The 24611-nt window shown below is 38.6% G+C and overlaps 1 protein-coding gene across 1 annotated transcript in view; it reads left to right on the plus strand.

The window, feature by feature from the left end:
- Positions 1-24611, plus strand: part of gabrr2a (gamma-aminobutyric acid type A receptor subunit rho2a) — a 72500-nt gene that overhangs the window by 10200 nt on the left and 37689 nt on the right. Inside the window, exon 3 of the mRNA XM_042500606.2 lies at positions 22047-22114. Within this exon, the coding sequence (XP_042356540.2) occupies positions 22047-22114 (68 nt within the window). The remainder of the gene's footprint in view (positions 1-22046; positions 22115-24611) is intronic.

A 24611-nucleotide genomic window follows, 5' to 3' on the forward strand; every position in this document is an offset into this window, starting at 1 on the left:
TTTTTTTATATTGAATAATACTTTAACATGGTTTTTCCACCAAATCAGATCAGTAAGCTACAGGCTTAGCCGCATTTGAATGAAAGAGGCTGAAAATTGAAAATGCCCCTTAACACACCCCACCCCTTCTTCCATATACGCAAGTTGATAACAGCCTCAGAGCCCAAACAGCATCCTGTTGTTGACCAAATCAGAGGCTTGATGTTGGGAAGTATATTAACTTGCATTACTAAGGATTTTCACAACTTGGGTTTTAGTTTTGTAGCTGCAGGCATCCTTTTTTTTCAATCATGATAACATTGTACTTGCTGATATTAATGAGACCTTTGATCAGGGCTAAAAGAAGTCCAATTGCAGACAAATATCAAGCATTCAGAGTATTAGACAGATTTTGAATAAGCCAACACTTTACCAAGATTAAGCATATCACTTCATTTGGAGGTCAAACTGAAACTGATTGCACTTTGGGCTTGGAGAATATTATTACTGTGCGCCTTTAATATTTTATTTTCACCACTCCAGACTAATGCCAGGTACAGACCATATGATATCAACCCGATTGTAGCCCGGCATGGCTGCTTCATAGTGCTGGCTTGGATCGTGAATGACAATGAGTGTTGTGCGCATTAATTGGTCGTTTTATCCCATGTATTGTGTCATAGTATTTCGTTATAAATATGGGGGGGGGGTATTTCAAAGCCAAAGAACTTAAACAAATTGGCAAAAGGGCCCACCCACAGCACCATCTGATTGCTTACAGGCCATGAGTGTTGGGGAATAATGTAATACAAGAAACAGTTACAACAATACTGATTTAAATTAAAAAATATGACCAGTGTATTCTGTTACAGTTTAAATTGGTGGTATTCTGAATGCACTGACTGTCTTTAAAAATGCTTGAAGAGATTATTTTTTCCTTTGTTGAATTAGCTCTGACACGTGCCCTACCTGAATGTGTCACGTCCCAGTGCCAGTTTAATTTCATTGTTTTCTATTGGAATGGTTTAACCAGCCACGAGTGATGCAACTTCCATGTTGTTTCCAGTAAATGTCATAGTATAAAACATGTGTTTTCTGTTTCAAAAGTACAAACAGAAATATAGCAAGTTTGTGGTTATGTCTACATTCAGTTGCACAACTGATAGTTAGCCTATGTAGTTTAAGTGTGTGCAGTGCATCTGCTACCTAACAATGGCAGAACACTGTTGTGTACATGAAAATATAAGACACTATATATATAAATGAGCTTAGCAAAAAAAAGCTCAAAACTCAACACATTCTCACCATGAACACAGGATGCAAACTCTGGACACAAACGCACACACACACATGCATCCAAATGGGACCCGAACTCGAGACTCCCACAAGAAAGTCAGTTGTTTGTATGGCCCATCCACCTCCCTCCGCCCTATAGGCACACTCGAACTTCTTTATATCACATAGTTACGTAACTCGTTCTCATTTCGAACTCGGCACATCAAAGCTTGATGTGGCAGGGATACCTAACAAGATATAGGTTGACGAGGACGTCACTGCCCAAACGGTACCATGTGACAACATCGGAGTGAGAATGGGCTTAAAAACCAGCTTATGCTAGTAGTTGGTTTAATCTGGTTAAAGATGGTCTTAGGTGGTCCTGAACCAGTTCTTACTGGTCTTTGATGGATTAACTGTGTGGGCCACCAGCCGGACATGCTGGTGTAACCAGCCCATAGACTTAGCCAATTTATACCCTTTGCTTTTCATACTTCCCCCTCATGCCGCTGTTATCTCTTCATACTCTAGGATATTGATTTGGTTTTAATAAACAGGAACTTTAATGGATAAACCAGCTAGAGTGCCCATCACAAGCTGTTATGATCATCTAAACCAGGCATGTCAAACCGGTCCACAGGGGGGCCGGTGTGGCTGCAGGTTTTGTTTCCAACCAAGTAGCAGCACACCAGACTTGACTCATTTAATCAACTGATCTCCGTCTTCAGACAGTTGATTGGTCAAACTGTGTGCGCTTGGTTGGCACAAAAACCTGCAGCCACACCGGCCCTTTGAGGACCAGTTTGACATGCCTGATCTAAACCATCAACAAATATGCAAAAGCATATCTTAAGCTGATCAAACAAGCTGCTCAACCATCCTAACCATATGAAGCTAGTCAAACTGGATTTTTCAACAGGTTAGTTTGAGTAATGCAACAGAATACGTCACAAAAACATTTTCGGGCATATGTTCAGTAGTCTGTATTGGAATACATTTTTAAAAGTAATCCTCCAACACTGGGACGTGTGGTTTATCAACAGTAGGGTTGCTGGGCATCCCAGTTGCGCACCTGGTGGAGCATGCAGCCCATGTACTGAGGCTTTGTCCTCCCCCCAGCAGCCAAGGTTTGATTCCAACCTAAAGTCTCTCATTGCCTGTCATCCCCTCTCTCTTCTCCCCCCTTTCCTGTCACTCTTTGTCTGTACTTTTAATAAAGACAAAAAGGCAAAATAAACTGAAAGTGCTGTGTTTTGGATAGAACACAGCAGATATTACAACCTGTTTGGTGACTTGTTTTGTTTTCAGTGACAAATATAAAACTTTAGTTAAAAACAAACCCCAGCTTTCCTGTAATGTTGATTGCTCTGAGGTTGTAGTTAACCCAACTAACAGTCACTACCAGTCAGTCTACTGCATCTTTGCAGAAGATGTACATTTTATCACCCCTCTCATTTGGAATCTTTGCATGCTTTAAGAGTTTATCCCCGTGGCAGCACAGCCGTGCCTTGAAATTTTTATGGCAATCAGCCTAATAGATTGCTAGAGTTCCTGGTGCCAAGTGGAAAATGTGAAGCATGAAAGGGGCACAGTGAGTCCCAGTTGGGCTCAGGTGCCAGAACTGAAAAAGAAGTTGTCAGTAGATTAGATAATGCAAGATGGAAAGGGTTGTCTGAAGAAGACCTTGATGGTTCAAACAATGCCTCCTAACCACCTCTGTTTCACCATGAATGGAAAATGTGAATCATGATGCTAAAGAAAAGGTAAGAAAGTCATCCAGTAGAGGCGTTATTGTTCTGGCACCATGGAAATATTAGGTTTATTTATTTTATTCATTTACTATTTATGCAAACCATTACCATGAATCTCACATGTCATGACTATGTGGTCAGTGCTTTTGCTCTGTTAGATCATGGATGATGAATATCTCCATCCCCAGGAGCTGCTTCAGGCCTGAGGCTTAGATTAAAGGCTTCAACCCTACTCGATATTCCCTTTTTCTTTCATTTGAGTACAACCCAAAATATAGATAGAATCTCAACAGGCCTTCTTTCACGGAGGACAATTTGACTTGACAGGTGTAATTAATGGGGGTAATTGCTGAATTCCATTTGAGGGACTTAATTTCAGGTTCCTGGTAACATGTGTAGTGGCTCATTGGAGCTCGTCCATGGATCATTTTTTGTGTATTATAAGGATTCCCATTAGCTGACGCCTAAGCAACAAGCTAGTCTTCCTGGGGTCCAAAGCAACAAGAGCCATCCTTAGTGTTATATTATATACACCTGAGTTTTTTCTACTATAACAAGCCCAGATGTCTGCAGTGGAAAAGGTCTATTAAAAGGATAGTTCAGATGTCTGGGATTTCCTGCAATTAACACAATTTGAAAAAAATAAAAATAAAAATTCTTTATGGATAAACTTTAATCACATCTCTATTAAGCTGTCCACACAGACAACCCTAACAAAAACACAAACTAACTAACTGGTCACTGCCATTTTAGACCAGCAGCTCCTCTGTTCGGCGAGGTTAAATTACTGTTCTTGTTAATGGGGTCTGGTGGTTTTGGCGAGAGTATAGAGGAGCAGCAGTATAAGGGGAACAGAAGCCGATAACGACACATTAAATACATTTTGTTGCTGACCTCCATACAATATAGCAGTACACTGCTTAGCTTCCATGTCAGTACTCCTGCTGCTTCTCCAAACAGAGAGCATGCTAAACCACACACCGTATGTGTACACTGACTATGTATAAGTATACCTCATACAACCTGTAACACCCCTTCCACTGTCTTAAAGGCTGACATGGCTGGTCTCATCAGGCACCTGGCTGACATGGGAGGCTTGTTAGCTTGATTTTGGTCTCCTGGGCCTTCACCGTTATAAAAGCTGCTCTCTCCCTTCCTCCAGCAGACATCCACTCTGCATTGTTGGTTTTGGTTTAGTTGATTAATTTTTGTGTGTCTTGGTTTTAATAAATCATGAATGTTTTTGCTAAATCTCTTGTGTGGACTCCCTCCTTGTCACATTCACTGAGCCAGTTTGTGACAAATGTGGGCTCGCTGAAGATCAAATCCGTTAGATAAGATTAAATTTGGCATTGATATTATGTTTGACCAATCTTGTATTGACTCTTGTGTGTGACTGAGATTTTTTTATCCCCACTTTGTTGAGTTTGCAAACCTATTTGTGTGGGATTTTCGGTATATATAACTAGTGAAAATAGTCACATTCACTCATCCTCTGCCTTCCTCAGCAGACATCCAGCCCACATTGTTGGTTTTGGTTTGTTTAGCGTGGTTTGTTCTTGTTTGCATGTCTTCCATTAATAAATTATAATTGTTTTTACTAAATCTACTTTGCGGACTCCCTCCTTGTCACATTCACTGAGCCAGTTTGTGACAAACTCAACTTTAAAAAATCCAAACTACCTGACTTTAAAGGTTCTCTCAAGCAATTTAGTAGTGCAATTCCTTAGTTATAAAACTCCTACGATTCTTATATCTTTTATTTAAAAATGTCAAAATATCATAGCCTCTCTCAGACTGATTTTGACGTTTAGTCCCTAGTATGGGTTTAGCCTCCAAAACACTCGATCCAACATTTCCCATAATGCGCCCAATAGCATTTTTTTTCATTCGTCATGCCTGGGAAACACCCATGGCTTTCAAATGTCACCCCACGTGTTTGGAATGCAGGCTGAAGCTGGGATACCCCATGATGTCACCATCAGTAATACACAGTGTATGCATTGGCAGGACTGTTATATATTGTGCATGGTTGTACACATTCAAACAGATGTGGATCAGAGTCAGCTGTCTGTCAGTGGACAGAGGGGGGCGAGTGTGGCTAACGTGTGGGGTGTATTATTGCTCTTAATCCTCAGTAAAATAACACATTAAGCTTGTTGTTAATCCACACTGAAGGGAAAGGAAAGCCTATCGGCCGGATCATTTGATGTATGGGCTCAGAGCGAGTCATGTTATGATCTGTTAACTGTATACCAAAGCCACTGTGTGCTTTTCAGAGAATGTGGTGGCTTAGCAGTGTCGTGGATTTACCAGAGGTCAGGGAGCCAGGTGGGGTTATTTTTTGCTGCCCATTACTTTTATACATCATCCACCCAGACCTTAAAGGCACACTGCTGGATTCAGTGAGTTGGGTTTTGTCATTGGCTGAGAAAAAAAAATATATAAAAATCAATGACACAGAGTGTATGAAACCCCAAAACGGTTTTCAACCACCCAGTGACTAAGAGATGTAACATCACATTACTTCACATTAATAGTTATGGCAGCTATATTATAATCATTCAATTGCAACAACATATGCAAAGTGGGAGGTCTCAGGCTAGGAGAGAGTGTAGATCAGGATCAGGAAGTCACAGAACAGTGCAACATGAACACTACGCCGCAAATAAAAATAGAAGCAGATGGTATGTGTTTTACAGTTAACCCCTAACACCTAGATTAAGTGTTGTGAGTGTTGCATTCAGGTGCCTATCGCTAGCATCTAAACCTCTGAAACCTAGGAAAATTGGTATGATTTCTTTCAAAAACACTGGAAAAAAAACAATGAGCAACTTGGCACTCACTCACTCACTCACTCACTCACTCACTCACTCACTCAATCTTCTCTATATAGTGTGCATTGAATAGTGAACTATATAGAGAGTAACTAAATGAGATTTCAGACACTACGCTGAAATTTTCTGAATGTCTTCTTCTTCTTCTCTGGGAATACATGGATACAGGATTAAAATGTATGCTATGCATTGTGGGTATTTTCTAGTGCACTATCACACTACTACAAAATGTCGAGCACACTATATAGTGCTTTATTTCCATGATAGGGTATATTTTCAAACACAGCTACCATTTATAATTTTCTAAATAATGTAAATTATGTACTTTTATGCACTGCCTTGAGATAATTTTCCAATTGTTTTTTGTTTGTTTGTTTTTATCCTTTTTTGGCTTATTTTCTGATCTTTTTCTTTGAACTTTTTTTTTTTACCAATTCCTTGCTTTTGGAGGGGCAGTTGTTTTATTAAGTTGTTCATCACCCTTTTTCCATGTTTTTGAAAAAAAAATCAAGCTATTTTGCTCAGGAATCAAAGGGTTCATTTGTACAATGTTAATATCATCACATTATTTCAGCAATATTTCCGCTGTATCTTACCTCACTCACTGTGACAGATATGAGAGCAGCATTTGTACCCTGATGCATTTCAAGAAAAAAAAACCCTAAAGATGAGAAGAAGGCACAGATGAATGATGATAACTTGTAATCCAGCATCTCATGCATAAAAAAAGGAATACCAAGTAAGAGCGCAGCAGTTTGATATGTGTAGAGGCCTGGTGTCATTTGAATGTGATTAAATGGATGGAAACACAGGGAACGGTCCCGGGTGATAGCACCGCTGAGGCAGTGGCACCTCTCAAATCAGACGCTTATTTATCAACATACATATCCTGCTGCATTCAGATACATTTATACTGTCTGTGTATTGTTACAGCATAAAGCAGCAACAGATACTGAAAGAATCAACCATATTCAGACCAATGTTCCCGCTTCTAAGGGACAGTTTGGATCTTTTGTGATACAAAGTTGCATTGTATGTGTTATTCAGAGACAGTGTATTACATTCAGTAGATGACTGCGAGCACACCCCAATTTGGAGAAGCAGGCTAAGCAATTTACTCCTGTGAAGTCAGCAATGAATAACTATATTCATAATAAAATAAAAATAAGTTCAAATATATGCAATATCTAGGGTATTTTTACCACTTTTCCTTGACAGCAACTTCGAACAGAGTACTAATGCCGTTAGATTGCTCTCTTCACAGCCAGACTCCATTGAGAAAAACAGTCATTTAACACTGATGAAAACAGGAGCTGCTTGTTTACTGCTGCAGTTAGTTTGTGTTATTGAACAAGACTGTGGTATACAGCTCCTGTATTCAGTTCAGCTAAAATTACATTAAACAGCTAAAATTTTCTCAATGGAGTCTGGTGGTTTTGAAGAGAGCATTGGTGGGGTACTAAAACCGTTAACAGCTTTCCCATTTAAACAGGCTGTCTAATAGAAAGGTAAAGTGGTGAAAATATTCTCAATGTGAACCCCCCAAAAGTTTTCAAACTATTTCTTTCACTTCATTAAACATTTTGCAGTTTGTTTTATACTGATATAAATACACCTACTGTCTGGAGTGTACTTCATTAAAATAGTTTACATTTTTAAAGGTCACATTTTGTGAAAAGTCAGCTACATGTTTTGCTTTATTAACACAGTTAGGTGCTACATCCACTATATAGCCTGCTGTATCAAGAAGGGGCAAAGAAATACAGTCATAGCTGGGTTGATTTGGACGTGGTTATCCTCTATCCATATTATGTAATATGGATAAAGCAAATCAAATGTAAGGTGTGAGTAGATACTAATGGTAACTACTCCTGCTTCAGCTCCCTGACTGTAGATAGCGAGTGCAGGGGAGAGTTGTTTCCCTCCAGGGCCATAGTAACTTCAGGTTGACTCCCTTTCCTTTAACCAGCAGTTGGGAGGCAAAAAAGGAGCTCCACTTAGCCTTGAGAAGCAGCAGTATTGTTTAACTGTAACTGTGACTTACACCGCACATTTACCACTAAACTGACCATTTTTACTGCTCGGTAATATGTGCATTCTTACTATTTCAAGCCACATTTCAGACAGGCTCTAAAATGGAGCATGTCCAACAGCAAGTTATATTCATGCAGACAGTATGAGGAAACATTATGTCTTTTGAGCATTAAAGTATGCAAACATGTTCTGGTAGAAAACCCAAATCTAAGTATGAACATGAAAATAAGTATAATATTGGACCTCTACATACTTTTCCACGGTTGCTGCACATCTCTCACAGGTATTTAATTTACTCTGGTTTATACAATTACCTAAGTGCTCCAGAAACAGATACATTGTGAGCCAAAATGTTTGAGCCTTCCCTCTTACCTGTGCACCATGCACTCTGCACGGAGCACCAAAACATCACAGAGAGACAAAGCAAATTTCAAGGTCAAACAAATACCAAACTGTCAGAGTGTTGGTTGTTGCGTGCCATGAAAATAGGCCCTGTGATGTGAAAGGAGTCACACGGAAACCCAGAGGGAATTATCGACTCTTCAGTTCTGCTGTCTCTATTAAGCTTTTTAGCAGTGTTTTACAGAGTGCGGACTGGTAGTCGGACACTACCCACCAAACCCAAAATTGCCTGAGGCAATGTGCTGCAGCAGTCTTATCATTCTGACATCTTTCTACATTGATCTGTATGTGTGTGTTTCTGCAAAGGAAGAAAAATAGACTGAAAATAATTAATTTCCCCAAGGAAAAAAAAATCAAATTAAGCACTTAGTTTTGGCAGAAAGCCCTGCTAAAGCTACTGTGCAGTAAACTACCTGCCCAGCATCAAACAGCAGACAGAATTAGCTTCCAGTGGTGAACATAGCGGAGCATTTAGTAGGAAAACAGGCGAGAGTTGTGGAATCAGCCAAAACAAGATGATTAGACTTAATTTGTCACATAGCCAAGAACATTTAAAGCTAATATATATTTGTAACTGTTTAGAAGTTTAGAAGTTTACCATAGAGAGGGAAGTTTTGTACGAGTTTCTGCAACAAAGTGATCAGAGAGCTGAAGTGACACTGAAATTTTTGTTTGAGAACTGGAAAAACCCTCATTCAAAATGTAAATGTCCAATACTTCAGCTTTGGGATAGACTTGTGAAGATGTTTGATCAGAGACTCACTAAAAATACATTTACTGTAATTGGGGTATTTCAGATTGTCATCCCTGGGAGTAAGAGTTAAATCTTTATCTAAATCTAAATTTTCCAGAACTCTGTGATATTCAGGAGGTATGGAGCAAGATGTTTCACATGTATTAAGGAAAATGGTCTGTTGATATATGGTACAAGCCAAAATTATGACCTTATTGTCTTACAAATGATGGTTACAGTGTAGAACCCTATATGATGTATAATTTAAACAAAGGACAAAGTTTTTTTGGTTTGCCGCTTTTGTTTTTGACGTCAGAGTGTGCATCATTATCTCCACCAGCAACACGCTGCACGCCTAAACAGCCTGTGATGGCGACATCACCGACCTGCAGTGTGTTGCACGCCTGTGGTGTTCACACCAACAGCATGGTGGCTGTGATGCTTCTGCTGCCTGCTGCTATGAGTTCTGTATTTCCATATCTTTGAGCACATATTCCACTCATTTATGAAGTCGTGCAGCTCCTGCATTGTCAACAACACAGTCCTGTTAATGTGTCACATTAAAATACCAACAACTGATGGGATTCTGTTGACAGTGATGTTGTGAGAGGACTTTAATTTGAAATGGAAACAGGGAAGTTTAAGTATAACAGATGTATTTGTTTTTCCACTTCTCTATGACAGATATAGACACCAAAACTGTTAAAAGGTGGTTTAGAAATAAAGAAAAGTGTAAAACATCATTTTTAAGTGTCTGTTTCAGCCGCCAACCGCGTGTGGCATGCCAAGAAATCAGCGAGCCACCCAGATGTGCCGTGGCTAACACGCAGCTGACCAGTGCTGCTCACACAGGCCGGGTGTGTGTAACTTCACCTCTGTGTCAGTCCACACATGATTCTCTCTTGCAGTGTGCTATTGTTGTTGTTTTTGTTGTGAGTTTTCCGTTAATGACTTTAGGCTTTTGATTGGCCGGCGTTGCCTTACATTAGAGGTTAGAGGTTATATTACCACCTGTTGCTTTGGCGTGTGCTTAACATCGTTTGACATCGCTTGAGCACCTGTGTTTGTGTTTTGGTGTGGACGGGGATTTTTTTTGTAACCACAGGAGGAAAATATACGTTTCTAAAAATATCCGTGTATGTGTGGACCAGGCCTTGCAAATGCTGATATGATACATAGGAAATGTGTAACATATCCGTGGTATGCATAAACAATTGCAGCCTATTCTCCTGACAACCAGGCTGCATATTAGTATATGATTGAAGTCAAAAGAACAGTGGGTCTATCGTGATAAAAAAGCTGGCAGCAAAGTGGACCTTGAGGAATACTGGCTTTATAAAGAAGGTGAAACTAGGACAGGAAAGTTAAGTACTTTTTTCCCCTTTTATTCATCCACAGAAACTGAGCAGGGCTGCGGGTCTTTTTCAGCGACTCCCTTGCTGCAGCCTTGCTCTGGGAGCTTTGCCACTGAGCAGTTTCTAATCTTTTAGTCTTGATGAAAAGGTTCAAAGGCCATTGATGCATCAGTGAAATGCACAGAAAGCCATAACAATTTGATATTCAGTTTAGAGGCTCTTAAAAACTCCTAAATGAGGAGATTGAATATCATCCCCCACAAGTGTTAAAATAACATGGCATGACATCCGCCAAACATCAGCGCTGTGACTGCTGCTGCTGCTATAGTTTCAGAAGTGTGGAGATTCAATTAGAAGATTGTATCAGGCTCGCTACATCAAAGGGAACTGTAATAATCTATTAATTTAGGCTCTGCTGCTTTATTACGTAAAGCCAAATTAAATACTGTCGTGTTTAAATGTGTGCAATGATTTTTCTATTGGCACGAGAAGACATTCCGCTCATTAAATGTCATGAACAGCCGAAATGTGTCATTTGCTTTTTCCCCAAGCACCAAAGTGACATGCCATCCCTGTGTGTCATCTGCAAGGGAACATGAGCTCAGAGGAACGTCACCACACAGTTTTTGTTTCCACTTTTGGTAGATAAAGCTTTAAGCGGTGCTCATTGGTGGTTAGGTCAGTTCACCCAGATACCATCTGGAGATATCGGCTTAATTTGAGGTGACTGGAGTCCAGCTCTGGTTCGCTAGTTTCGCCCAGTGTATTTCAGCTCGCCTACAGTGTTAGCATAGCCTGACGCTGCCTCGCTGCGTGGCAGGCCCCACTCCAGCAGAGATGAGCAGATTAAGCTGGCAGCGGTTTCTCCTGCTTACAGCTTAGATTAGCACGGGCACCAATCTGTTACGCCATCAGGCAGCTGTTACCCCGCAAATGACACTTTGCCCCAACTGAAGAGCAGAAGCAGAAAGAAAGAGAAGCCCAAAACTGGCTGTAAAAGTGCATCTGCTAGTGAAGGAAAATAAATACATTTTAATCTCATATTTTTCTTGTGCATTATGATGATTTGTCATGGTAATATTTTAACGCTTTGAACATGGATTAACATCAGTTTTTTTGTGTGGCATATAGGCACCTCTCACAAGCGTCTACACCCTTTAAATCTGAGCAGTGGTTTGATTTCTTTCAAGTAATTGGGAAACAGGCAATGAGCAACTTGGCAAGAGATTCCCTGCGAATTACGATAAATTAGGAAAATGTAACAAGAAAATGACATGAAAATGAGTTAGTTGCTTTCTTTTTTCAGAGAATATATTACAATTTTTTCTTTTCAAAATGAGAAAATATCCATTAAACTTTATTTTAAACTTATAATTATTATGATTGTGTCATTAAAATTATTTCTTTTTTTCCTTTTTAGCACTTTTTTTCAGATCATTTCCTTGATTTGATTTCCCTGATTTTTTTTTTTAATTATTATTATTGTTTGTTTGTTTTTTTAAGTTTTAGGCTATTTTTTTGCTCTGTATTCTCTTGTGAAGTTGAAGAAGAAATCAAGATTTGCTCAGGTTTCAAAGGGTTAACCTTATTATTTAGTATGAGTCATAATGTATTGCTGTACGTAGACAAACAGGGTGTAAGGATTTCTGCTTTCTTGATTTTGTGTCTGTTAATTTAGTTTGACATGATTTCTTACAAATTTAAGTTTTTGAAAACTTAAATGATTTTTTTTTTTTTTTTGACACAGTGATGAGTAAAATTCTATCATGAGCCAACATTAGAATGTGCAAATCTATAAGAATAACACTCACACACACCCAGACTGACAAATACTACAATTCATGTACATCTTGCAAACTCACAGCAAATGCTCTCAGACATCTGAATTGTTTGGCTATATCATTTTTGCACCATTGGTCCCAAAATAACTTTAGAGCATCACTGTCATTCAGGTGATCTGAGAGAACACTAGACTTCTGCACATCTGCTTGGCTGTGTTTTCAGCCTTTGGAAAATCTAGCTCGTCACGAGACTTTTTACAAAAACAGGACTTTTCAGAGTAAGCAGCTGTTAATCACTGCTGGTGAAGAAAGTTTGGGACCTAGCCGCCTTGTTGAAAACAGCCGAGCTAAAACCAAGCTGGAGCAACCTTTCTCTTTTTACAGCTTAACAGTACACTGAAATATATTTTTTAAAAACATTTGGGGTGAGAAATTGGCAATGCATTAACAAAATCTTAATTCATATTTGATCAGTGCTGCCAGGTTTGACAGTTTGACTGCAGATCAGTGATTGACAGCTGTGTTTAGAGACTCATCTGCTGTGATTGGTTGTTTTCATGATTCTTGCAAATGCCATTGGCAACACTATGAGGAGGCAGAGAAATGTTTTTCGTTTGTTTATTTGTTTGTTTTTTGTTTTCCAACGCTCATCTGCCTCATGTACTAATGTCGGGATATAGTGGCGGTTCTAAAAAAAAAAGTTAGTTTTTATTAAAATAATATTTGCTAACAGTCTGTTAACACTTTTGGGTTAACAACTTTATTGGCCAGCAGTTTTGCCACCGTTTTCTGCATGCAAGTGGCAAAATAAATAAGATAATAAATAAAATCAGCTTTAAGCCACCTGTAACTAACACTGAAAACAGCATAGCTGAACACATGTTGTGATGTATGTTGAGAAGTTTTTGTAGTGTTCTGTTGTCAGTGTTGTACAGTGTGCGGACAGTGTGACATTGATGGCAAATTAAAAGATATGGCACATTCACTTCCTAAAATGTTGAAAAGGCTGGAAACTGTTATTGAAGTTTATCAACTTTACACAAGTGCATGTTGTTTGCCAAGGTGGCAACTTTTAGGCAACCTGCTTAAATGGTAGTCCACTTACCTCAAGTCAGCATACAAAACATACAGCAGCTACTGACCACGGCCAGCAAACCGTATGCTTATAACACCAGAAATACTTGCATGACTTGTGTTTTGCATGGAATTGGGCTGAAGAACACGTAATGTGTTACATAATCCAAAAGAAGTGCTCTCTCTATGCTGCTGTGCTCGGGTAATATCAGTATATTGATTGTCTATTGCAGTGTGCAGCTGGAACAACTCAAATTCTAGCTGTAAATGAAAGTGATTGTAGCCTGACCAACACAAGACTATAATCTGTTATTAATCTGAAATTATCTGACAGTTATTTTAATAACTAAACAATTAAACCTGAGCTATGACTGTCCTCAGCTGCTATTCATTATAAATACCAGTAATGTTTGTGTTCACAAGGGGAAAAGGCCTATAATCTCCATTATGATATATTAAAATAAACTGCTGATATTTTATTTGTCCATAGCAGTTATTAATTGGTGCATTAAGAGTGTGTTAAATATTGCTGGCATACATTCAGTGAGCAGTCGGTGTTGGCTGTTTTGCTGTTGCCATGACTGTGCTGGGTCTAATAAAGCAAGGCTAAGTGGCAGGCTGTTAGCATTAATGAGCCTTGAGCAAACATTTTATAGATATGTAGAAGAACAACAAAACAGCTTTGATAGCAGGCTTGTTTGATTTTGATTATTGCATTAAAAACTGAAAATCACAGAAGAGGAGGAGACAAAAATACACACACTGTGTTTCTGAGAACAGCCAATAAAAGAAGGAAAATGGGCATCAGTTAGTAATGTCAGCAAGTCGTAAACATTCAAACCTCTAATCAATAACACAGAAGTCACAAAAATCTGGCAGTTTTACTTCCTTTGTCTCCGGAAAAACATCATACTGTTTATAGCCAGTGAAACACAACCTGTCCTTCATAGTGATTGTCTTCGGGAAAAATAGAAGGAAGAAGAAAAGTTTCAGGTATTAAAAGAATAATTATTCTTACATTCTTATCGTTTACCACCATCTGCAGGTCTACTTTATACTCACTAGGAGGCCAGAGTTCGCTTCTCGTGTTGATGTGTGTGTTTTTTTCTTACCAGGTGCCTCTTTTGCCTAAACCTAACCATCATGACAGTCCACCGTGTTGTGTAAACATAAGGATCATGCTGCCTCATCCCACCATGTGCATTTGTTGACATCACAGTAATGGCATCCTGGAGCATAAACAGCTGATACAGGATACTTAAAATATAATAAGTAGATGTGGAAGGTCACTGACAGAGTAGCATCATGTGACAAGTTGGGATGAGAACATGTTGGGTGTTTGCTTCCTGTCTGAAGGTGATGGGGTTTTTTTTTCTAAACCTTACCATATGCCTCCTTTGCCTAATTCTTATCATTCATGAATGTGTGCTTTTGTTGATATCCTGGCATCTGTTACCATGTCCTTCTGTGCCTAAATGTAGCGTAATCCCACCATGTGCTTTGTGTTGACATCACAGCAGCAGCATCCTGCAACATCAACATTAGACACAGAAAGATCTTTAGTGTTTAATATGTAGACGCAAAGGTCCACTGAAAGTGGCAATGTGCAGTGACTTGGAATGAGAACTTGTTGGCATGAGAGTCTTACAGAACTGGATCTACTAACATTACAACTGTGTCATATACTATTTGTTATTTCCATGTAAATTAAATATGTTTTATATTTTATTAACATAAAACAAACAACTTGATCAACCTATTGGCAACACAATCAAATCATGAAGAGATTAAATGTTGACAGTCTCAAAACTAAATGTTGCAGTTCCAGGTTTGTGCATTACATACTGTCACATAGAGCAGCTTTTAGTGCATAGTGTGCATACATGATGACAGACTGGCAGACAGACATTTAAACATTTACATATGCATGTGATATTCATGAATATATTCTTATTGTATGAAATAATGTGAAATTATAATTCATTCATTTTATGGGGAATGAAGACTCTCAATTATGTATGTAGATAATTACAAATGACTGCTAGAGGCATATGAGACATCAAATTATGTTAGAAACTGGAACCAACAACTGGTAGTTTTGTTTGACTTAAAAATAAAGATGAAAACATGAGTAATAATTGTTATACAAATGATCATTTTGCAGGTGAAGTATTTCTTTAATTTGACTAAGTTATATCATGTTTATGGTTTTGGTTTATTGGGTCTGGAGAGGTCACCAAACATGTATTAATAAAAGGAAGATTGCTCTTTTCACTGCTATGGAAGATGAGAGGCAATCAGTGTTGTCTCAATACTTCCAAAAATGGACAGGGGACAGAGCCAGGTGCTGTTGAAATATATTATAATAGTCATCTAAAGGCACCTTCAGAGTCAACATAACCGTCATCACCCACTCGAAAACTAGCACTTCAAAGATTTGAGTTGTGTGTGTTGCAGTGAGGTGTCAGTGGTGCAGCACAACCTCACACTCGTTTGCTGCTGGTGCTGTCTCTGCTGTTCTGTTTTTTGGATATTTGTTTGATAACAGTCTGAGCGCCTGACTGGATCCACATTATGTCACAGCACTCACAGGATCCAGCAGAGTTCCAAAGAGATTGTAAGCAATCCATGAGATCTGGTGAAATGAGATACAATCAAGGGAAACGGCTGAGCAACAGTTGCAGTGCAAAAGTGGGGAAAAATGCAAATACAAAGAATGATGAGCAATAGGATAAAAGTGTCTCGTGATACAAAAAGCTTGTATTACACTCAGATATTTATTTATTTATCATCATTCTCTGAAGTTTCTGCCACCACACCAACATAACATAGCTTTTTTTTTCTTTTTTTTTTCTCCAGGAACTGTGTTTCTGTAACTCTGGATAATCCACAGAATGCACTGTTTTTTATTTGTTTTGTTTTGTTTTTTCATTTATACCCAACTAATGTTAAAGTGGTAGGTACTCAGAACAAAAAGCGCTCTTTGAAGTTCTCATTTCCTGTATTATTATTTGTTTGTTATGCAGAGAAGAAACAAACTCAGCGGTTTGTGCTAATGCCTCCCTCAGTGTGCAGGCTGTGTTTTTCACAAAACAACCGTCTTTCTACAGACAGATAAAAAGCCAGGGGTGGACTGGCAAAAGAAAGCAGCCCTTTAAGCAGTCACCAAAATAAAAATGTGTAATCAAAATGTATACATGTTTTGGGGCAATTAGCTCTCAAAATAAAGAAGCTTATTGTGACTGTTACCTCATTTTCCATGGAGATATATGGAGCCTGACTAATAACTGGAAAACAACCAGTCACATCAGTAGAATCCTAAATGTAATGAAACCTCGTTTACTAGTCCAACAATCAGGTGGAACCTTAGTAATGATCTGCAGACTCGTTTTCTCAGTCTTGTTATGACTAACATATCTGCTGAAAAAAATCACTTTCCATATAGACATTTAGCTATTACATCTGCGAACTTTACCTGTATTTTTGAGTTGGTAGCTCTGTGTCATAGCACAGCTGATGGAGGATGACAAACATTTCCAAAAGTCCAAAAGTCAAGATAGTGAAAAAATTAATATCCAAAATTCACTAACAAAATATTCAGCTGAGTAGTTTTTAGTTTGCAGTGAAGTTTGCTGTTTTATGTCACTTTTTGTCAGTGTGTAATGTGTCTGTAGAGAATATGCTGGTTTATGCTGCTTATTGTCGTCTTTGTTAGTTTATAGTTTATACAATCAATGAGTTGGATGTTACTTTTCATTTGATCAGCTGTATTGTCTTGGCTTTAGTTTTCCCTCTTCAATATAGTGAAATTGATAAACATTAATACTGTTTTGACATGTCCCTTGTCCCCTGCTTGAAATGGTGTGATAATCATATAATTTCCTCAAGAGCAGTGATTAAGAGAAATATTTTCAGTGATGATGAAGGTGTGCTGTCATGCAGATTTTAGCACATTCTAAATGTTTTGTGGACCAATCGGGTTGCTTGGTCGTAACTACATGTTGTATAATTACATTTAAACAAACTTTAACTCTGTGCAGACTGAAATTTGTAAAACACGACCAGCTGCTAATAAAAGCAACCTCAGTCTGGTATTTGGCCGGTGGTGTTATCTGCCTCCTCTGCTTCTGTAGTGAACTTGGCTCAGGGCCATTTCTGGCCATTGTGTTGCCCAAAGCCAGACACGTCCCAGTGCCCCTGAGGAGGTTGATTCTCTTATTGGCAAATGCCTTCATATTTCAGAATTCAAATTAACTCAGCGTTGCTCAACTTCTGGTCTTTGTCATAAATATAGACATCCCAGATAGTTATTTTTGCACCGCTCTTTCATCTCAATCTCATTTGTGAATATTTCTGTAAATTAATATTTATCTATTTTTTTATGTTGCACAGTTAATCTAAAGTATGCCTGAAAGCCTTTGGCTCTGTGTTCATAAACTCCTCTTCCTGTAATAATTATCATTGTCTCCTGTAGTTTTTATTAAAGATACATAAAGGATGTCAGTGTGTATCTGTGGTGGCAGGGATGTTTGGACAGGATTTAGATTCTGTTCAATCTTGGCATGAAGAAATTGTCATGAGGACTGTCTAGTTGTTTGTGTCGCCTGGCCTGTCTCTCTGTCTGATTCTCTGTCTCTGTCCTCAGCCCCTGCTAACTTCCCTCAGGCTATGTCCTCCCATTTAACTCCCCAGACCTGACATTCTTTTCCTGTCCATCAGATGTCCTCAGACCTTCCCATCACTCCCAGTCACCTGACTCTCATTCATCTGTGAACCTGTTTCCACTTTCCCTAATTAGCCCTGCTATACATATACGAGCACCATATACCTTCCACCAGTCAGTGACCAATTTGAGATGATTTGTTGCTTTCTAAGCCATCTGAATCACCCCGTTCTCACTGCGAACTCATCAAAAACTGCCGCTCTGTCAGTGCTTTCAGTGGACGAGCATGACACCAAAAGCCACCTTCCACATCCGACTGGAACATGGCTAGAGGGCGTCCCTTGAGCGCAGCCAGATGGAGCTGGTCATGTGCGCATGAAACGCTGCTGTTACCATGTAGAGGGGAGGTGGATGGGTCCCACAAACAACTGACCTATCTGCAGGAGACCAGAGTTCACTTCCTGTGTGGTTATGTGTGTGTGTTTTTTTTCTCTACACCTTACCATGTGCCTCTTTTGCCTACGCCTAACCGCCATCGCCGTAATGGCAGCCCAGAATGTAAAGCAGAAGCACACCTAAAATGTCATAAGTAGACAGAGCAGCATGTGACGAGTTGGGATGAGAATGTGGTGTCTGAATCTTTGACCTAATAGCTCTACCTGGTCCTGGTCCTAAAATTGCCCGACCTTCTGCCTGATCCAAAGACAAATGCAATGCCGCAGGGACGATGTTTTTCTGTAGGCCAACATGAAACTTAGCTCCTTCCTGGTTCCCTCGTCCAAAAGCCAATGGGATATTTCTATTGAATTTTGGATTATTGCTTAAAAAAGCTCTGTGGCAAACACACATTACTATACGATACTTACAGGTTTTGTTCATCAAAATAATATTCAAAAATCAACACTACTTTCAGGATATTTAAAGCCTAAATGCAGTCATCACAAACCATCACAACCTAACCAGTTTCCTCACTTTAACCAAGAAATCCTCCTCCGATATAAATTTTAGATGCAAGCTTACTCATTCAAAAAACAACTTTGAATGAGTTAGTTAGATTAGAAAAAAAATCTGAGATTTGTTTTGAGTGCCAGGACGTCACTTGTCTTACATAACTACACATAAATACAAAAACACAAACAACATATAACCAAAGAACAAAATCAGTTATTGTCTGGTTCAGAGTGCTCAGAGTGAAGTGAAACACTGCATAGATGTTAGTGTGTGGAAATCTTTTAAGCGCCAACCAGTTTACCTTTAGGAGGACTTTACGGATTTAGCTAGTTGCAACGGAGCAGTGAAATAAGGTTGAGCGTGGTGATGTTTCACCTCCTGAGTCCTGCTCTGAGCTGCCTGAATGAGTGACTTCATACTGAACTAGTTGAGCACTGGTTGATCAGACCAGTTGCGCATAATGTGACAAGAAGTGCAACACTTGATGGCATTGTCCCATTAAGTGAAGAATAATCCCAAACACAGAGATCCGTCCACAGCCCTTCATCTGGAGAGCTCTGATGACTGTAATCTAGCATTTAGCGTCTCTGCTAATCTCTTTGGATTACAGACTGTATAGATAAGTGATGCAAAGTGGTTCAAATCGTCTCTAAATCTTCCCTCCACTTTAGCTCGACCTATACAGTGTGTGCACTCTGACCGCTGATGTGTGAGAGCGTCGTATGTAATGTCGTTATCCTTATGCAGAGGTCAAAGGTCATGGCAGAGACTGTAAAGAGATATGGGACATTATAAAGAATCAGTTACAGTAGCGCAGAGTGAGGTGCATTGAATAGAACACTGGCGCCTCCTATAGGTACAGATCACCTACTGTAAAGGCATGAGCTGGTTTATTGAACAATTCAGGAGAAAACCTGAACGTGACCAAACATGTATAAACATAAGCATATATCCCAGCAGCACTTGAGGCACAAAAACAAACATTTCTTTAAAAATGCTGAAAACTGTTAGTTTTAAGAAAAAGTCAGTGCAACAGGTGTTGCATGAATTTCCTCCTCTTCCATTCAAATAACCCATAAAAAGAATTCAGATCCATTTTTGGGTCACTTGTTCCACTTCCTGTGAACTTGGATAATGTTTTGTGAGAAACAGCTGCCAGTTCCTGGATTCCACACAATCACACTGAGAAAGTGGGCCAAATGTCACTGTGACTTCTCAAAATGGAACTAAAATTGGTGTCACCAAAGCTTTTTGAAAAATGTAAATCCTATTTATTGTGTTTAGGTCCCCAAAACTCACACGGAGATTTTCGAGTTCAGTAACACTGACTCTGTTGGCGGGTTTCCATTAACCCCCAAATTGTGCAAATAATTGCAAAAATAAAATACACCTGGAAACACATCAAGTTCAAAAAACTATTTATCGCAAAAAAGTATTTATGCTTACATTGTGGTATTTCAGACAATTCAAAAAAGCCATATTTTGCAAAACTGCAGTGGAAACACTTTTAGGGCTTTTCTAGGTCACATGATGCTATGACTATGTGCTTATAGGAACTGGCTCCCTCATGACGCATCAGGTGCTACAAGAGCTGTTATTGAATAACATAATTCTTCAAAGAGTTTTGAATCTACAATTCCTCTGTGAAATTGTGGACTATCACCTCCCAGAAATAGCTTACATGTGGCCGTCCCACGTATAAGGAGCCCGCCTTTCCATTATCACTTGCATAACACGCTTACGTGGCCTTGGATTGGACATGATGACGGCTACTGCGGTGGCTGCAATAGAAATAAAGCTGTTAATGTTTTCAACATCCATCACCATCCAAACGGCCAGGTCAGTTGTTGTGAGTCATCAATATTTGAGTATTTCTCAGTATTTGAAGAACAGAACAAAGTGATACTCGTTTTCTATTACTTTAGAAGGGTCTTATTACACTTTTTGGGTTTTTCTTTTGTCTTTATTGTTTTGTGTTGTATTTTTGTGCTAGTAAAAGGTCTGCTTAGTAATAAAGCCCAAGTCCAAGCCAAAGGGAGTTCTCTCTGCTCCTAAATAGCCTGAAAGAACTAACAATGTGATATCACAATGTAACAAACAGTATAAAGTGTTCAAAGAGAGAGACAGCCAACCAATCACAGCAGACTTGGTGTCTCTGGAGGCGGGACATAAGAGCAGACAGATTGTGTCAGACAGAGGTGTTGCAGCAGAGGGCAGTATGAGACACATGATGTGTTTTTTTTGGGGTTTTTTTGTAACATTAAAACATGTAAACGTATTCTAGCAGATCCCCAACATACAAATATGTTCCCAAAAATGAGCATATAAGGGCCTCTTTAAGGTCACAAAATTCGACTTTCTTCTTCTAGCCCTCCATACCTACCCATTTCAGTATGAAGCAACCGTATACCTGCTCTAATCTGAGCACAAAGTGATCTTCTTTTCTTCAGAAAATTATTCAGGACAAAATTTTTAGTGGAATATTCATATTTAATTTCACAGTAGGCATGTAGCTTTGGTTCACTCCAAATCTCATCTATCCAATTCTTGTCTTTTTCTAATCTGAAGAATAATTGCTCAAATCCACTTCTACAATGCAAATCATGCATGTCTGCTACCCACACACCATTCTGTTGTATATACCATTTTAATATGTTTTAATTAATATATTGTCATCCATATCGAGTAGCTTATTCAATAGCCTGGCAGTGGAGACCTTCAATGAACCTTGCAGTGTTTCCACCCTACACCTCCTGAGGCTGCTATCATGGGTAACTATGTGACTTGCATCTGATGTTGTTGATGGTGTGATGAACTTGCTGGTCTTTAACACACTGGTGCTTTTTGTTGGAGTTGACCTGAGTGTGTGCACACTCACTGTATTGATTGCACCTCTGACAATTATCTGGAGCCACCTGACATCAGACTTGGTGTACATGTACTTGTACTTGGTTTATATGTCCAGATGAAGATAGAAGTTGAAATACATAGGCGTCAGGCCTGTTTATTAAAAGCTTTTTAACTTTTGCAAAACACTGTGCCTTGGGATTTTTTGGTTTCAATTTATTGATAAAAGAAGAAACTGTGTGTTTAAAACATTAAATTTTGACCTGAGCTGAGGACGGCAGCCAGCTGGTAAAAACCTGATAGTTCTCTTATGAATGAGTGTATTTTGGCATCTTTTAGCTGATGATCTGTTTTTGTTTGGCAGGGCCTGCTATCCCTGTTGGAGTGGACGTTCAGGTGGAAAGTTTGGACAGCATCTCTGAGGTTGATATGGTAAGAAAACCTGCCTTCATCCACACCTGCATATAATGTCACACAATATTAAAGATGATGCATGCCACAGTATGAGACCTATCGGAGAAATATAAAAATTGTTTCAAAATAAAAGTGTTATAACAATGTGTAGAAAATTCAAATGATTTTATTTGGAAAATGTTATTATGATAATAAAATTTACAGTGCTGGTCATTTACAACATGCTTTAACGCTTAGAAACTATGGGCAGCATCACTTTTCTTGTGGTGTTTTCAAATGCCTTTCACAAGTAAACCTTTGCATCATGCACAAATTGATGCAATATCTTTCAAAGACATGGGGAAAAAGGCAACTTGGAAAGAAATGAGTAGAAAAAAAACCCAGCAAGAAATAAGTAGCTTTAGAAAATTATTTTTTTTTAAAGCTAGGGGAAAATGTAAAGGTAAATAAACGGAAAAATCTAAAACATAAAAAAAATCTGTTTAAAATAATCACAGCTACATAATTAAAAATATTTCTTCTTGTGTCGCTCAAAAGAAGATTAAAATATCAAAGCAATTCATGCAACAGAAGTTGTCATTTAAAAAAATCTGTTCATACAAACACACACACACACACACACACATATATAACATATGTTAAATTCCTGTGCAGCACAGTACACAATCATGAAGTTCACATACTCACATTCACAAATAATAATAATAACTTCTCTTTTTATAGCATCTTTAAAAATACAGTTTACAAGGTGCTTTGCAAACAAAGCAAGGCAGAGCCAAGAAGGCCCAGAGGGGACTAAACAATAGAAGTCATGGTGCCACAAGACAAAAGCCACAAGAGTTAAGGCAGAATAAAACAGCAGATTAGAGGCAAAAACGTGTCAGAAAAAAACAAAATAAAGGCAGTAAACACAGAACATTAAAAATAATGATAACAATAAACATGATTAAGACAAAATGAAAAGATACATTAAAAGATAAAATTAAAAGATAAACTAAAAGATGAATAAAAGGAGAACATAACATAAAAGCAAGTCTATAAAAATGGGATTTAAGAAGTCATTTTAAATAAGTCAGTGATTCTGCAGCCTTATTGACTTTGGAACAGCCAGAGGGCCCCCACTTGAGGATCTAAGATATTAGTCTTATGTGCGTAAATAATCAGTAATATAAACTGTACAATAAAATCATAACTTTACGGAAGCTTTTTTTTTGTGCCTCCAGTCTATTGTCATCAGATCATGTGTGATAATTACAGGCACTGTGTGTTTAACTGCTGCCAAACTCAGGTGACCTCCGCTCAGTACTGTGCCTGAACTGAGACAGAGAGGCTGCTGCCGCTCTGGTAATGTGCCACTTTCACCACGCCTGCTGTGTAGACAGGATGTTAAAGCTCACCATGGGAACAGCCAGCAGGTCTGAGCATCTCTGCGAGCAGCTTGATAAGGAGAGAGAGGAAGTTATCTGGGGCCATGAAGTGCTTTAAGAGCAAAGAGTCACATCTGAAAATCAGCTGTATAATAGACTGTAAAGTCATTAAAAGTGCAGCAGTAAATTCCTGTTCCTTGTTTCTTGTTGGTGTATTTGATACAATGTGGAGCTTCTGATTTCTGCCTGTTAAAAATCACAGTGGGGAAGGCATAAATAATTTATGGTTTAGCAATGGATTTGTGTCAGTGCAAAACTGAATGGATTCTGGCAATATTGCTAAAATGTAGGTGCAGGATTGCATGACCTTGCTGCTGTGTAATTCAAGTTGAGGCTGGAATTAAACATCACTGATTCTTCCTGTAGGTTCAGAATGCTAATAGGCTGGACAGAATTTATGGGAGCAGGCAGACAGGGCCAAAGTAAAACCCTGGTTACAGGTTCTTGTTTGTTAACAATATTTTTACATTTTTTACATTTAATTATTTTGCACCATTAAAAACAATATCAGAGATCAGGTCAAAAAGAACACAGGAAAACAGGAGATGGAGAGGTTAGAGGCTCATATGGGCTTATAGAAATACCTCACTGAAGGTTATACAATACGTTACGAGTTATACAATAAATTACAATACTGTGATACAAGCATATACAATGGAGTTGGCAATACAAAATAAAAAAAGATAAATTATGAGTGTGTACATGCGTGTGTGTGCATTTGCGCATAATTAGACTGCAGATTACAATACACTAATGAAGGCTTGATTCATTAGAATGGCCCCCTTCTTGTTTGAAGTAAGTAATTACCCTCTTGGATGGGTGCTGCTTATGGTCTGACACATTATTTACATTACTTTTTTCTAAAGTCCCAACTAGAAATGTCACTATCTGGTTATGTTTGCTTTTGATAGGCCCAGTAAATAGGTAACTGGTTGACTTCTAAGGGAAAAAAAAAAAAAAAGTGAAATACAAGAGGTCTTTTAGTGCAGGCAGCGCTCAATTGACTCAGTGACACTGACTTTATAATAAAGTGCTATCCATTTAGAGAAGGTGAAATTTTACTGGGATGTAAATGTCTTAACGTTTAT

Source organism: Plectropomus leopardus, chromosome 14 (assembly GCF_026936395.1).
Source record: "Plectropomus leopardus strain MGB_pleo_1.0 chromosome 14, ASM2693639v1, whole genome shotgun sequence".
Lineage (NCBI taxonomy): Eukaryota > Metazoa > Chordata > Actinopteri > Perciformes > Serranidae > Plectropomus > Plectropomus leopardus.